Source organism: Hordeum vulgare, chromosome 3H (genome assembly GCF_904849725.1).
Source record: "Hordeum vulgare subsp. vulgare chromosome 3H, MorexV3_pseudomolecules_assembly, whole genome shotgun sequence".
Classification (NCBI taxonomy): domain Eukaryota; kingdom Viridiplantae; phylum Streptophyta; class Magnoliopsida; order Poales; family Poaceae; genus Hordeum; species Hordeum vulgare.
The window spans coordinates 8,299,699-8,316,597 of record NC_058520.1 but is presented as its reverse complement, the minus strand read 5'-3'; the positions used below and the strand labels follow the sequence as shown (position 1 = coordinate 8,316,597).

At 50.2% G+C, this 16,899-nt stretch overlaps 1 protein-coding gene and 1 pseudogene across 1 annotated transcript; one reads left to right on the top strand and one right to left on the bottom strand.

Annotated features, from left to right (window-relative positions):
- Nucleotides 1-273: 273 nt before the first annotated feature.
- On the bottom strand, nt 274-4,173 carry LOC123442446 (putative receptor-like protein kinase At4g00960). Its single transcript, XM_045118494.1, has 5 exons — nt 3,615-4,173; nt 3,292-3,502; nt 1,185-1,422; nt 949-1,099; nt 274-824 (listed from the first exon to the last, which is right to left on the bottom strand). The coding sequence occupies exons 1-5, from the start codon at nt 3,831-3,833 to the stop codon at nt 441-443; spliced, it is 1,203 nt and encodes a 400-aa protein (XP_044974429.1). The 5' UTR covers nt 3,834-4,173; the 3' UTR covers nt 274-440.
- A 4,270-nt stretch (nt 4,174-8,443) lies between these two features.
- Nucleotides 8,444-15,071, top strand: LOC123441278 (annotated as a pseudogene).
- Nucleotides 15,072-16,899: the final 1,828 nt, after the last annotated feature.

Genomic DNA, 16,899 nt, shown 5'->3' with positions numbered 1-16,899 from the left:
ACAAAGCTTCGTCGGACGGCGTCGGTTCTGCTTTGGAGCTCCGTCAGGGCTGCATTGAAGCTTCATCAGATGTCATCGGTCCTGCATTGGAGCTCAGTCGGGGGCTACAATGACGCGCCATTTGAAGCTGTCGCACGCTCGCTGTTGCTGCGATCCAACAACCACCAGCGCGTTGATCGGATGGCTGATTAGACGGATCATCCGGTTGATTTGTAGCAGCCGCCTTATTATAAAGGGGTATGGAAATCTCAACCGTCAAGGTGTATGGGGGTCTACCGAAGCAAAAGTGGACATACAATAGACCATTTTCCGAATCTAGACGCTCAACGGACAAGATAACCCGAGGTCGGGACCCCCTGGTGCTACCACACCTTTTCGATAAATCTACACTTGATTAATTACTCGCAGCAACATTACATCGATTTCTTCTGATCATCATTTTACCGGCCTTCCGTGGTGAAGGATATGGAAATGGAGTTCCTGGATTCATCCTCAGCAATGTTTCCCAGCGTCGAGGCCTTGGTCGTGTCTGTGGCGAACGTGCTGTTCGTGTTCCCGCCGGAGGCGGCGCTGGACGCCGAGCCGGTGGTGCTCATCCACCGGCCGATCCGGCCGTGGATCGCCGGCTTCCCGGGCTTGGGCAGCGTGAAGGAGTCGCTGGAGAGCATGAGGTGCACGCTGTACATGTCCGGCCGCTCCGACACGACGGCCTGGCAGCACAGCAGCCCGAGCTGCACGCACATCCCCACCTCGCCGGCGTCCCAGCCGGACAGGCCCGGGTCCACGATCTCCAGCGACCGCCCTTCCTCCGACAGCTTCCATGTCTGAAAGTTTCATCATAGATGAATTCTTCAGCACATCACAGTCATCACATGACAAATGTTTAGTTATCACTTACCACTCTTTCCGTATCGGAAGAGCAGAATGCAGGTTATGAAAAATGCTCACGTAATTCAACAGATCGACTTTCTCGTCGCCGAGATGCCGGTCGATGTTCTTCCTCCCGCTGACGATCTCCAGCACCAGCATCCCGAAGCTGAAAACGTCGGTCTTGGTCGACAGGTACCCGTTCATCGCGTACTCTGGGGCCATATAACCACTGCAAAAATCGCATCATTTCTTTGTATTTACACAACCAGAGAGGAAGCTATTGAATGGAAGTGGTACATGAGTTTGGGGCTTACTATGTGCCAGAGATCCTGAATGTGTTCACGTGTGTGGCGTCTTCGAGGAAGAGCCTCGCCATGCCGAAGTCCGAGATCTTCGGGTTCAGCTTCTCGTCGAGGAGCACGTTGCTCGCCTTGATGTCTCTGTGGATGATCTTCACCGGAGACTCTTCGTGGAGGTACAGGAGGCCCCTTGCTAGTCCGAGGATTATTTGGTGCCGTTTTGGCCAGTCTAGCTGCACCCTCTTCTCCCTGTCTGAAAATATGCAGTTCAGTGCAGGTTCAGATAACAGAGCACCTCTTTTGTGTTCTGCATGCTGTTTAGTGACACATGCATTTTATCTGAATTACATACAGCATGAAAGAGATCTACTCCCTCTGTACCTAAATAATTGTAGTTGGGGAGAACTAGACTAGTTCTCCCCAACTACAATTATCTAGGTACACAGGGAATAGTTTGCAGGAATTGATTGTTATGCAGTTGCAATTAAAAGTGCAGAAGCATATATCTTTTTTGGAAGTTCGACTAGTGCGCTGGTTTTCTTCTGTATATGCACAACTGCACCTCGTGTACTTGCTGATAGTTCAGTTTTTAGATCATTGCTCGCAGAAAGCTCAATTCTATAGTTTTCCGCATATTTGCGTAATGCATTGTTTTACTAGACTGCAGAAGCACATTGCTTCCTTTTTTTTATCTATCGAATCGCATCAAATCTTCGCTGTAATTTCGCATTACACATTGTTCTTTTTTTTCTGTGTATGCACAATTGCACATGCTCTGCCTGCTGATAAGAACAAGAAGAAGAAAAATAAATCCTAATCAAGAACTGGTCTGGTGCCAATGTGACGTTTCAACCTTTGGGGTTAAGAAATCAGGAATCTGCTTCCAATTCAGTCAAGGTCAATGATAATACTTGGAACCAGCTGTCATATGACGACGCAGTAGCCAACTTTAATACTTGCTGACATCAAGTGAAGACTTGCAATGGCTGCATGCATTTCATTGATGCAGAGGCCCGGGGTATTCCTCCTTTTCGAAAAAAAAACCCTGAAGACTTGCAACAGACTGAGTGCTCTGTCTGACCAAACTGCTATTGACCCGAACACTTTAGGGCTCCTTTGATTCACAGGGTTGGGGAAGCATAGGAATAGGAAACATTAAGGAATAGGATGTACTGTCCACTGAAATCCTACGTCGGGTAAGCAAAACAAAGGAAATTTTTCATGAAGTCCAACCTCATGCTTGTTTTCCTGTGAAAATGAACTAAGAAGTTTCTATAGGATTGGTTCCCGAGGAATGCAATCCTGCGAATCAAACAACATGTAGAGGAAAAATTCCAGAGGGTGCAAATCCTGTAAAATTCCTATGCAAATCCTGTGAATCAAAGGAGGCCTAAATATCATACATTGCTACCTAAGCAAAAATATGATATGACACTATGATTAATGATTTGTGAGAGAGGGTTTTAGTAGCACTACGATACTGTATCATGACACGTCAAACCAGAAAAGTTAATAAAAACATAAATCCTAGCGACTGCAAGAGGTCTCATGTATATGCACAACTGCATCTGGTTTGGTTGCTGACAACTATAGATCTAATCAAGAACTGGTCCGGTGTGGATGTGACATTTCAGCCTTTGGGGTTAAGAAATCAGGAATCTGCTTCTGATTCAGTCATGGTCAATGATAATACTTGGAACCAGCTGTTATATGAGGGCACCAAGGCCAACTTTAATACTTGGATTTACTAGCTGACATCAACTGAAGACTTGCAACAGATTGATTGCTCTGTCTGACCAAACTGCTATTGACACGAACACTTCAAATTTCATCCGGTTTGACTGAAACTTCAGGGAAACACCAAAGCTTGCGAGATCGATGGATGATTTTGATCTGTAGTTTCGAAACAGAGGGCCGAAGTTTTCATCCGAATATGAATCCAGCCAAGTTCGGCCGGCACACGATTCGACAAAATCGGCGGTTTTGATTTGCGATTTGGACAAAGAGGGCCGATGTTTTCCTTCTGAACATGAAATCCAGCCATGTGTTTGGCGCGCAATTTGATAATTTTTGTGACTGAAGAACGGAAGGTGAGGTTGGAATGGGGTCGGGGGTGACTGACCGAACAGGATGTGGTCGAGGCTGCCGTTGGGGAAGTATGGGTAGACGAGCATCTTTTGGCCGGCGGCGGCGCAGCAGCCGAGGAGGGAGACGAGGTTGCGGTGCTGCACCTTGAGCAGCAGCCGCACCTCGTTGAGGAACTCCCGCACCCCCTGCCGCGACTCCAGCGACAGCCGCTTCACCGCGACCTCCTGCCCGCCATCCATCACGCCCTGCACATCAGTACATCACCAAATGGACATGAGCGGTCGATCCAAGCTCCAAGAGCGCGCGCGAGCAGGGAGGGAGACGACGGCCGGCGAGGTTGCGAGCTTGTAGGCTTGCCTTGTAGACGGGGCCGAAGCCGCCGCGGCCGAGCAGGTTGCGGTCGGAGAAGCCGGCGGTGGCGGCCTCCAGCACGGGCAGGTCGATGAAGAGCGTCCACTGGCCCCCCTCCCGCCCCGACGCGCCGGCGCTGTCCTCGTCCCCCTGGCCGCCTCCCTTGCTCCTCCTCCCGCGGCCGCAGCACGCCCACGCCCACGACCCGGCGGCCGGCGGCGGCATCTAGGCCGTCGCTCTCTAGCTAGCAAGCGCAACCAAAGACCACGCGACGCGACGCGAAGCCGCTGGAGACAGCGGAGGAAGCTCCACCCTGCTCGCTCGCTCGCTCGCGCGCGCGCCCAACGGCCAGCACAGAAACTCTGCGACGCGACTTCGGGGCAGCAGCCGCCGGTGACTAGTGGCGAGTAGCACCAAAAAGATGGCAATTTCCGAGCACGTACGTGACGTGCTCAGATACCACTGTCTGTGGCTGCTAGATGACCGGCGCAGTAGCGGGTGACAAGTGTGCACCAGCTCCAGCTGCTGTGCGCGCGGTGGTGGGTTGGACGTCAACCGCGACGACGGGTCTCCGGCCGTCCGTGCGCGGTGTGGGCGCGACATGTGAAACCGCGTGCTTGACTCTCCTTCTCGTTCTCGTACGTACTCTACGAGTCAAGCGGCGGTTAGCCGTGGATCGCGCCGTGCGGGCGCCCTTCTTTAGTCGTGTCGTCCTGCTCTCCCTAACACCTGTCCGAACTGGAGTGAATCATAGGTCAAATTTGATGTTTTTTAACCTTTTGACTAACTTTAGCCAACCCTGGTCTTAAAAAAATCAGGATCTGTCCCTTTTCTATCGTTGGGATAATCGATAGGTTAGAGCAACTTTAATGGAGCGACGCATTTTGTCCGCCGTCGTTCGTTTGGATCAGCGTAGACATAAAAGTCGGTCCAATGCACCGACCCAAACGAACGTGCGTTCGCTTGGCGTCCGCTTGACGACCCATTTCCGGTTTAATTTTGAGCCGGATTTGCGTCGATGCGGACACGAGACGGACCCTAGCGCGCACGCCTACTCCTCTCCCTGGCCCCGTCGGTCGGTAGCTTTCACCGTCATTTCTCCCCATCCCCCCCCCCCCTCAAAAAACCATCCCGCCCGCGCACGCTCCCGCCACACGCCCGTCATGGACAAAGGCAAGCCTCGTGCCTCCCGGAAGGCCGCCGCGCCGAAGCCGAAGAAGGTGCTGACGACCGAACAACGGGCAAAGGAGTCGGCCAACAAGAAGGACCGGAGGCACGCGGCGGGCGCGAGGGATGAAGCCATCGCGACGGCCGCCGCATAGCAGCAGGTCACCAACGCCCGCGTCGCGACCGCAACTAGGGAGGCGTTCTGCACATTGGGGTTAAACCCTGGCCAGCACGGCCTCGTCAACGCCGTCGTGGCCGCCGCGGTCAGCACCGGTTCATCCGCCTTCCCTCGTGCGCTGCTGCCCGACTCGCCCCGCTCGTCGTCTTGCAACCCGGTGCCCGACTTCCACGTCTACCCGCATGCCTCCCGCCTCTCGGGGGAGTGCTCGCCCGAGGTGAGCGTGGTCGCGCCTTTCACGCCCGCGCCCACGACCATCGACCTCAACGCCACACCGGACACTTTTTTTTATGTGCTGGCATGTGTGTCGGCCGGCTGGCGAGTGTGCCACCATGACTATGGTGTTATTTTTAAGGCTGGCATTGTATGCCGGCGTTGGCATGTTGCTGGCATGAAACATGACTGCTGGCATGGTGCTGACATAAAACATGACCGCTGGCATAATCGACCGCGGGTCTTTTTAAAAAAATATGTTGACTGTGGACATGAAATGGATCGATGCGTTGGGCGCACTGACGATCCAAATCTAAAACAGGGCGGACGCCAATGAACGGCCAATCCAAACGGACAACAAGCAAACAAATTCACCGTACGTTTGGATCCATCCGTTGAAGTTACTCTTATAACTATCTATGGTCGGTGTCCCTAACGGTAGGACTTGACTGCGCGGTCACCTTCGTTTTACATGAAAAATACCCTAACGTCAAGCACCGTCCAGGTTGGTTATGCAATGCTATCGTCAATGAGTATGGCGGTAGGCTCCCATATGTGGATAGCGCACCCACACATGGACAACACATCCATCCATCCATCACATGCATGCACACATCACACCATTCATCACGCCGAAAAAGGGTTTCCTCCGCTTTGTATTACAGAGCAACCAACCAATACAATCAACAGTAGGTGTTGGGACGGAAGCAACATAATCACATTAAAAAAAAGAAATAGAAACAACAAAAGAAAAATGCCGACAACGACGGATCGACGAAAACGAAGACACTTCACGGCCACTGCGCCCACCGAAGATCTCCCACCAAGCTACAAGGCTCCGAAGCACCGGTACCAATCAACACCTCCAAAAAAGACCGCGACGATGACAACGCTGCTGCCAAGGGTTCCCCCCGGTACATGACGAGGCAAGAGGAAGGGTCGCCCCCGACGTCCTCTAGGAAGGTCCGGCGGCACCCACATGTTGGAAATATGCCCTAGAGGCAATAATAAATTAGTTATTGTTATATTTCTTTGTTCGTGATAATCGTTTATTGTCCATGCTATAATTGTATTGAATGAAAACATAGATACATGTGTGGATACATAGACAAAACAATGTCCCTAGCAAGCCTCTAGTTGGCTAGCCAGTTGTTCAATGATAGTCAAGGTTTTCTGACTATATGCAAGTGTTGTCACTTGATAACTGGATCACATCATTAGAAGAATCATGTGATGGACTAGACCCAAACTATGAACGTAGCATATTGATCGCGTCGTTTTATTGCTATTGTTTTCTGCGTGTCAAGTATTTGTTCCTATGACCATGAGATCATATAACTCACTGGCACCGGAGGAATACCTTGTGAGTATCAAACGTCGCAACGTAACTGGGTGACTATAAAGATGCTCTACAGGTATATCCGAAGGTGTCCGTTGAGTTAGTATGGATCAAGACTGGGATTTACCACTCCGTGTGACGGAGAGGTATCTCGGGGCCCACTCGGTAATACAACATCACACACAAGCCTTGCAAGCAATGTGACTAAGTGTGAGTCACGGGATCTTGTATTACGGAACGAGTAAAGAGACTTTCCGGTAACAAGATTGAAATAGGTATGCGGATACCGACGATCAAATCTCGGGCAAGTAACATACCGAAGGACAAAGGGAATGACATACGGGATTATATGAATCCTTGACACCGAGGTTCAACCGATAAGATCTTCGGAGAATATGTAGGATCCAATATGGGCATCCAGGTCCCGCTATTGGATATTGACCGAGGAGTGCCTCGGGGCATGTCTACATAGTACTCGAACCCGCAAGGTATGCACACGTAAGGTTCGATGATGTTTTAGTATAGTTGATTTATATGTGTTGTTACCGAATGTTGTTCGGAGTCCTGGATGAGATCACGGACGTCTCGAGGGTTTCCGGAATGGTCCGGAAACGAAGATTGATATATATGATGGTTTCATTTGGTTACCAGAAAGTTTTGGGCAACTCCGGCACTGTACCGGGAGTGACGAATGGGTTCCGGGAGTTCATCGGGGGGGGGGGGGGCACCCACCCGGGATTGAGCCAAAGGCACTAGGGTGGCGCCACAAGTCCTTATTGGGCTGGTGGAGTCAGCCCAAGGGGCCCATGGCGCCACATAAGAAAATACCAAAAGAAAATAAAAGAAAAAGGAAAAGAGGGAGGTGGGAAGGAAGAAGAGGACTCCTCCTTCCAAACCGAATTGGAGGAGGTGTCCTCCTCCTCCCTTGGCCGGCGCACCCTTGAGGCCTTGTGCCTCAAGGCTAGCCCTCCCCCTCCCTCCTATATATTGGTGGTTTAGGGCTGATTTGAGACACAACTATGCCACGCGCAACTCAAACCTATTCCACATAGTTTCACCTCTAGATCGGATTTCTGTGGAGCTCGGGAGGAGCCCTGCAGGAGTAGATCATCACCACCACCGGCGCGCCGTCACGCTGTCGGAGAACTCATCTACTTCTCCGTCTTGCTTGCTGGATCAAGAAGGCCGAGATCATCGTCCAGCTGTACGTGTGCTGAACGCGGAGGTGCCGTCCGTTCGACGCTAGATCAGAACGGATTGTGGGACGGATCACGGGACGGTTCGTGGGACGGTTCGTGGGATGGTTCGAGGGACGTGAAGACGTTCCACTACATCAACCGCGTTTCTTAACGCTTCCTGTTGTGCGATCTACAAGGGTACGTAGATCCAAATCTCCACTCGTAGATGGACATCACCATGATAGGTCTTAGTGTGCGTAGGAATTTTTTTGTTTCCCATGCAACGTTTCCCAACACCACAGGCGTCGCCGCGTCGGTGTCGGCCAGGCTGACAGGGGTTTCCCCCGATCCCAACCTTCACCTCGGATGCTCCAGAGCCTCCCACCAAACCGACCACCATCTTGCGCCACCGCGGTCATGAAGTCTGTAGGCCGTCTCACCACGGCATCATGAAGTGAGGCCTGCACAGCGGGGAATAGGAGCCGGGACTAGGGGCCACAACACCGTCGGCACGCGGGAGGGTACAACCTCCACTGTCGACGACGGTAGCCGACCGGGCACAATAACAGGAGCATACCAGGCCCACAGGCCGGGCCGGGCCCTTCACGTCCGTAAAGCTCCCGTCATCGCGCTGCAGCAGGCGCGCCATCGGCGTCACCGCCCCCCGTCCGAGCTGCTCCTCCTCCTCACCACACAGACAACGATGAAGCCACGTCCGGAGCCGGCCCGCTAGGACCCAGATGGGGCCCACAGGGCCCAAATGAGGGCCGGGGGCGCGCAGCCGGCCAACCTGCGTCACCACGCCGTCTCATCGCCAAGGCGCAACACCACCACCTCGTGCGTCGCCGGCCACTGCCGCCGGATCGCCGAACCGTCGCCGAGCCGAGGAGCACCGCCGCCGCCCCCATACCCCGGGCAGGGAGCCGCGCGCGCGGGGACGGGCTGTCCCGCCGCCGCCAACACCACCCGGCCAAGCGCCGGGGGCAACCATCGACGACGGCAGGGAGGGAAGGGAAAGGGAGGGAGGCCGAAGAGGGGAGGGGCTCGCGCCGCCCCGGCCACCTCCCGGGGAGACGGCACGGGGCGGATCCGGGAGGGGGAGAGGGGGAGGGGGGCGAGGACGGCCGGCGGCGATGGGGGCGGGGAGGGTGGGAGGAACCCTAGGGAGCGGGGGAGGCGCGGGGGCCTTCCATTCTCTCTACCAATGGAGGTCCTTCATACGCATTTGAAATGCGGTGAGAGGCACCAGCACACTTCTCACACCATTTATCTGGTGCTGTACTATTTAGTACTCCCTTCATTTCATAACGTAATGCATATAATTTTAAAGTCAAACTTACCAACTTTGATCAAGTTTATAGAGAAAGCTGTTCATATTTACAATACTAGATATGTACATTACGAAAATATAACTCATGGTGTATTCAATGATGTGCATTTGGTATTCTAGATGTATCTATTTTTTGTGTGTAAATATGGTCAAAGTTTGTAATGTTTGACTTTTAAAAAATCTATAGGCACTACATTATGGAATAGAGGGAGTATTATTTAATTAAGCAGCCACATTTCTGCTTAAGAGAGCGGTGAAGGTGAGAGGTGTGATGCAGGACCATGGTTCAGCCGAAACTATGCTCCATGACGTACGAGTCAACATCCTTCTACATGTGAATCCGAGTTATGCATGCCAACTTCATCCAACACTTTATACCATGCATTGTTTAACTTGCAAAGTTGCAAACATCTTTTATCATGTACTTTTTAATCAACCATGCAAAAAATCCTCATGAACAGCGTCCAAAGATCAATGATATCGAGTGTAGGTTCGGTTGAACCATGGTTCAGAGAACATTTTCGCAATGAAAGGACCTTGGCGGTAGAGTATTCTCCACGTTAGACATACGTCACGGCGCAGTCAAATCCTACCGCCAAATATTTTGACGGTAGACAATTAAACCCTATCACCGTAGACGATGGCGGTAGAGAAAAGGCTCAAATCATGATTTTTTTTTCAAACTAGAGTCAGATCTGGCTAAATTTTGTCAAAAGGGTCAAAACATCAAATTTAGCCCGAATAAGAGGGCAACGTATTCAGTTGAAGTTTGAGAAAGGTGTGGCTTTTCCCGGGTGTAGGTGCACCCACATGAGCAGTACACTTGAAAAACATCGAAAAAAATCTGAAACTTTTTGACACCAAACTAAATGATTTTTTTTAGCTATCTACAAAATTTGGTGACCAAATAACATTTCAAGAGCCCTGAGCAAAAAAAAAATCAGTGCTGAAAAGTGAACAAAACATTGAACACCGTTTTTTTTTTGTGTGAGCTCTGCTCGAGTGTTATTTTGTCATGAACTTTCGATCTGGTTTGATGCCCAAAAATTTCAGAATTTTTTGATCTCGTTTTGTATATTTTTTCAGCTGTACTGTTGGTGCGGGTGTAGGTGCACCCGGAAGTAGAAAATCCAGTCTCTTGAAGTTTCAGAGCCTTGGGTTACCTGAATCACTAGCGTCTGGTTTCCTTCCAAACAATAACCCAGAGAGCAACCTACTTCATTTGGTTTCCTTCCAGAATCGAGATTCGAGAGAGCAAGTTGTCCACGACGAGTCTCCGGCCGTCCGGCCGCTGTCGTGTGTGGGGCGGGCGCGACGTGTGCAAGCGCGTGCTTGACTCTCGTACGTACGGGTCAAGCGGCGGTTAGCTAAGTTAGCCGTCGCGTCCTTCTTCAATCAGACTGCTCTCTAAGGCATCCCTAGCATATTTTTAGAGAGAAAGCATCAACCGGGCTCGAGATGAGGCTCGAGCCTAGCCCGATTTTAAATTAACAAAGCCATCGACTGGTCAGGATTACAAGCACATGCCCTCAGGCAAAAAAGAAAAAAAATACATGGTGAAAGATACAAAAACGACGGATAATATGAAACTAAGCCTCACACACCACGACAACTGAAGATAAGCAATGGAGGGTGAAGCCGAAGATGCCGAGGTCCTCGATCGAGAATGTAGCACCAGGAGCAACATCGCGCACGCACAAAGGAGAGAGGGACCGACATCAGCGGGGCATGCCGTCGCCATGCACCTACGGACCCTGGCACATCGCATCCAACACCCTACTTCGAAGGAGGCCACAACCTCCTCAGCTGGATCAAAGGCGCCGCACCGTCGTCGGGTGGGGTGGACGCCGCCGGAAATGGCCACATAGAGAGGGTCAGCGCATGCCCACGAGTCACCGGAGGCTCTTCTTGCGTAGAACAAGGCCGCTGCACACATCCAACACCGGAAGAGGGGGAGCATCTTGCCACGACGAAGAGGGCCACACCGTTGATGCCACCAACCAACCACAAGCACACACCAACCACAAGGCTCCAAAGGCGGCGCCTTTAAGAACGGAACGACACTGGGAGCGTCGTCGCCGCCCAACAGAGTTAGGGCTTTCGCCCCGGAGACCGGGGAAGTGGAGGGGGGGTCAGTCCGTACCGACGCCTCCAGGAAGGGGAACGGCGCCCGCAGGCGTCGCCGTCGACGCGGCCAGCTATGGATTTCGCCAGGACCACCCCAACCCCACAAGCCACCCCCTGTCCAGGTATCGACGACCACAAGAGGCACCACCCGGCCAAAGGGCCCGCACGCCAATCAGGGGAGGAGAACGCCACGGATCTTGTGTCATCGGCCGCTGAAGCAGCAACCAGCCGCCCACCTCCTCCACCAAGGTCCCACCACCTAAGTGACCAGGGACCCCGGGTCCGTCGTCCGCGCCGCCGGAGGCCGCAGATCCGCCGAAGCCTCACCAGAGGAGCCGCCGCTCCGGTCCAGGACTCCCTAGGGCAGGGCAGGCAGTCGAGGGCCCCGCCGCCGCCATCCTTGACAGTGCCCTGGGCTAGCCCGACAGCTGCCTCAGGCGACGATGAGGAGGATGGGGGAAGGGGCGTCTGATGAGGGCCTAGGGGGTGTCGCCCAAGCGGGACGACGCGAGGGTGGGGGAAAAGGGGGGCTTGCTAATGCCAATCGCCCGCATCCCTAGCATATATCCACTAAAACTCAAGATGAAACGCCATAGCCTCAGCGTGTAGGCACACTTGAAGAGAAGATGATAATCTTGGCCTTTGATCACAAGGACACAACCGAATCACCCCTTACGGACTCCGTCAACGAGTGGTGGAACAATAGAACCAACAACCAAAACCCCAACCGACATGCTATGGATTTTTTCATCATGCTCGTCTCTTGGACAATAATGAAACGAAAGAAATGCTAGGGTGTTTCGTCATAAATTTCACCGCCGTCCACCTTCCTTCACAATTTATTTTGCGTGAGTAGCTGTGCCATGTACAAGGGGTTCGTTCTTTGTATAACTTTAACACTCTATTATCTTCTTATTTATTAAGGAGACAAATCTTTTGCTTTCGTTTCAAAAAAAGAAACCTCAAAATTAAGAAGCAAAAAAATATGTCTGGGAGAGTTATGTGCTAGCTAGCACATCCTCTAAAGCACGTTATGTTTAAAAACTAACTTCTCACTCTCTATAAATCTACTTGAGTGACTATATTTGGTCCTGATAACCAGTCTGTTCGCCAAAGTCCCCTCTCACCGCGGCTGGGGAAATTTGTTTACTCTAACGAAACCGCCCTCCTCGTCGGGCTCAGCTTACACGATACTCCCTCCTTTTCGGTTCATAGGATTTATCTTAATTTTTTGTTTTCCCATTTTAAAGGGCTCATCTTCATCTCATGTTAAGATTCCAAGGCACATTAAAATTTTGCATGCAACAATTAAAAAGGAACACACCAATCCATGTAATGTTCCTACTCATCTACTCCCTTCTTTCCGGTTTATAGGGATCAAATCTAAAATCTCATCAACCAAGGTGAATTGTGAGTGGATGACACTAGTTTTAAATAGTCAATGAAATATTTCTCACATATTCAATTTCCGAGGGAATAAATTTAGCATTCTGCTTCTCATTGGACTTGCATGATGGATGTAGAAAACGATGCATGCATAGCCACTCATTTTCTTTCTCTAAACTCTATGAATTAAATATGACATGAGACTCAAAGCATTTTAACTTAATTAGACTCAAAATAAGCCTAATATAATAAAAATCTGAAATATTTGAGATGAGTCCTATAAACCAGAAAGGAGAGAGTAGTGGCCAAGCATGCATGCATTGCAATTAATCTAATTAATGCATCAGTTTAATTAGGATAGTTTTTTAAGTACGAGACACATTCCTCCACTCATCATACGGCTTGGTTGATTAGATTTCAGATTTGAACCCTGTAAACCGAAAATGAGGGAGTAATTTTGTTCTTGTGCAGCAGACTGCACGACAACTTCACAACCTTTGGACGGCGAGGGTTCTTCTCAAGCCGAATATTGCACGAGTGTTTGACTCCGTGTCCTAGCCCTTGCTTCTCGGCGTACTTCGCCACATGGGTTTTCGCAACCGCTGGTGCGAATGGATCTCTATCCTGGCCTCTATCGTGTCCACCCGTGTGGTTGGAAGCCTAGGATCTCCAATTCCTAATGCTTGAGGACTCCGGAAGGGCGACTTGCTCTCCTCCAATGTTGTTCACCATTGTCATCGATGCATCAAACTCCGTGCTACAGCACGCCGTGCACGCCGACGTTCTCTGACGCCTGACCACCAAACATGCTGCATCTAGCATCTGTATTTGCGTACGGTATCATAATCTTCTGAATCTTCTGTTAGACTATGAGGAGGAGATCGCCGCGGTGCGTGGGATCTTGCCTATGTTTGAGAATGCTTCCAACCTTTACACTGATTTTGCTAAGGGCTTGGCCACTCCCATTCAATGCACACGTTTCTGACTACCTACCTGGATTATTTTGAAATTAAAAAAAAATCATGTTTTTTGAACAGTTTTAAAAATCCATGAACATTAATTTGCATTAATGATTTTTTATTCAAATTCCGGAATTTTAGTACACAAACATTTTTGAAAATCATGAAAAAATTAAACAAAAAGTCCATAAAAAAATTTTGAATTCACAAACATTCCTTCGAATTCATGAGCATTTTTTGAATACGGAAATATTTTCCAAATCATTAATATTTTCTAATCGAAGATTTTTTCATCGTTTTTGGAACAGTTTTTTTTCTTCTAAATACACATTTAAAAATGCTTTTTTTGAAATCCAGACATATTTTAAATAAAAAAATAAGAGTAGGAAACAGAAAACAAAAGGCATATAGAAAAGAAACAAAATAAAAAAGAAAGGCTGCCGATGCCCGCTCATGAGCTAGCCCAATAGGACGCGCACTAGGAAAGCATTAGCACGCTGGCCGGTTCGCCAGCACGTTACGCGCGGAATAGGAGCTCCCATTTGATTGCGTAACGTGCACTGTACGCCTATATATTTTCTAGTTTGGCGAGTGTTTCCTCTTGTTTTCTGTCTGTACGCCTATATATTTCCTAGTAGTAATTACTAGAACCATATTGACATGGAGAATTGATTTGACAGCATCAACTACGAGTTCTCGACCATGATGGTGGCGCTGGGGTTCAGCGAACCAGTCAGCGTCAGGGTGTCCAACGAGCTCGGAGCGACCCGAGCCATCGATGCCAAGTTCATGGCCGTCTTCTTCCTCCGGAGGGAGAAGCTTGCCGAGGCTCTTCAGCGACGACGAGGACGTGGTCGACGGGGCGGCGAGGTTGGGGTACCTGCTCGCCGTCACGGCCTTCTTCAGCAGCATGGGGCCAGTACTCTCAGGTAATTAACATAACAGCCAGCAATTTTATGAGCTTGAACATGGATGGTATTAACATCAGCTCTGATTAATGCATTGCTCATTTTTTTGTGGATTCATGAGAATCATGTCGTTTCTTGTTGTGAATTGGCAGGCGTGGCTGTAGGAGCAGGGTGGCAGCTGCAGGTAGCATTCGTGAACATCGGCTGCTACTACTTGGTGGGCATTCCGGTCGGTGTCCTGCTTGGATTCAAGCTCAAACTTGGTGCATTGGTAAGCTTGTTCAAATTTAATTAGCTTGTATATCCGCGAGTTCTTGGACGAAGTGAAGAAGAGATTATCTGTCGTTCAAACCATGCTGGATGCAGGGGGTATGGACGGGCATGCTAATGGGCACGTTGCTACAGATGGCGATACTTCTTCTCATTATCAGATCAAGAGGACAGAGTGGGAGAAACAGGTACAGTGCATGTTAAATTTCCACACAATTTCCTGAATGAATTTGGTTGTTTGTTATCAATCTTACTAAAACAAGAAGAATCGTGTACTGTTTACTACTGCTACAGGCCTTGTTGGCAGCGGCGAGGATCAAGGAGGTTGGAGGGAAGAACGAGGACCGGCTATTGACCACAACGGCATGTACAGAGGATGATCAAGTGAAAAATAGAGTTAGATTGTAAAGAACAAGTACTATAGAAGCAATGATAGAAGTTCATCTATTCTCCCGTGCTTGCATTGATCGTTGAGCAAAGTTGTCAAATTAATAGCAAGGAAATGTTGAGTAAACAGGCAATTTTCCGAGTAGATTAATCCACAAAACAATAACTAGCATGGCATTGACTAGACTAATGACATACTCATCTTGAGCTAACTTAGCACATACTACGCATATAGTGGATACATCTATGCAAGCAAGTAGTACTGCTAGAATAAATACGAACAAGAGGATGAACGATTCATACCCTCCAATCGGCCAGTTGGCCGTAGCAGCAGCAGCGGCGGCGGCGGCAGTATCCTCTGCCGTCTTCTTCTCGGCTTCCTCGCGGAGACGATCAGCTTCGCTTGGTGAAGACATGGCGATGACGAGGGCGACGCGGACGTAGACGAAGCAGACGGACGGAGGCGAGCAGTCGCGTGATCGCTCCCCAAAAACCTAATCGCCCCTCTCCCGTACAGGAACCGGAGAGGCGAGGTTTCGGAGGCCTGCTCTCCCGTCGACCGTGTACGCGGTAAACGGGACGGAGTCGCCGGCGGCAGCAACACTCAAGGAACGAAGGCGTGAGGCAGATGTGATCTGATTTTCGTGACGGCTAGGGTAGGCGATCGCGTGCTTATAAAGGCGGCTGGGTGGAGAGACGTGGGCCAAGCCCACGTCCGAGTCGGTAACAGCCACGATCCGACGTCTCGGATCGTTCCTTGTCTGTTACGTATCCTCCGTTCCTGACCGGCAAAAATAAGCGCGTAGATATGAGCTCGGCTCATTCCCGCAACCCGCGTCGCGTCGGGACGAGGCGTGGCGCGGCGGGCGGCGGAGGAGGAGTGCGCGAGGGCACCTTCTCTTCTCACTCTCCAATAGCATGTGGAAGAGAGACCCTTATAAAGGGGTCCAAACTCTCCTCCACTAGCGGGGTGGGACTAAACTCCCACCACCTTGCCATGCCACCACCTACATGGGCCCTTGTAGATTTTCTGAAATTCTCTAATGGGCCTAAGGCCCACCTCCAAATTTCAACAATCCCCCACCAGATCTCAAGGGCACATCGTGTTCCCTCGTTCCAATCACTGTTTTAATATACCGGCATTTCAGTGAAGACCTATTAAGGTTGAGCTTCACCTAGAACAAGTAGCTACACTCCTTTACAACTGAACAATGGACTATGCCTTGAATTGTCAGCTTGGCGTAAAAGAGCTTCACCACAAGTCTTACTAGTACTAGACTGCCGAAGGTGACCCCTCGGGTGGAGCATATTAGTCACACTCCTGGCCTATTCATGAGTTTACTAGAGATCACCCAAACCTCATAGACTGTGACCAGCAGTCAAGCTCATATAGGTGTGTTCCTCCAAAGATCGCTCTGTAGGACAACATCTTGCTTACATATAAGCTTTAGAACACATTAAGACAGTAGTCATCCTACCGCACAGTATCCGAGAGTATTGCATCTCCAACGGAGTGGGTTAGTAAAGTTACTCTCCTCAGTTCACCACTGGCTTGTTTTCCCAGGTCCTACTTCACGGGATCTCCGATCATATAGGTTGGGTTACTACCATGGCAACTCATGTGGGTCTCATACCCATCTCCCTCGATGCACTATCTATCACAACAGGTGATAGCCCTTTAGTAAAGGGATCTGCCAGATTCTTAGCCGTTTGGATATAATCCAACGCTATCACTCCGGAGTTTCTCAAACGTCTGACAGCCTTCAATCTCATTCTTATATGTTTGTTGGACTTCATATTGTCCTTTGAACTCTTCACTTTAACAATAACCGTCTGATTATCGCAGTTC

What these genes read in the sequence shown, in the direction of transcription:
- LOC123442446 (XM_045118494.1), bottom strand. Translation starts at nt 3,833, where the DNA reads ATGCCGCCGCCGGCCGCCGGGTCGTGGGCGTGGGCGTGCTGCGGCCGC. An exon ending in GCTTCGGCCCCGTCTACAAG is followed by an intron (nt 3,503 to 3,614) that starts GCAAGCCTACAA and finishes ACTGATGTGCAG; the next exon opens with GGCGTGATGGATGGCGGGCA. An exon ending in CCTCGACCACATCCTGTTCG is followed by an intron (nt 1,423 to 3,291) that starts GTCAGTCACCCC and finishes GCATATTTTCAG; the next exon opens with ACAGGGAGAAGAGGGTGCAG.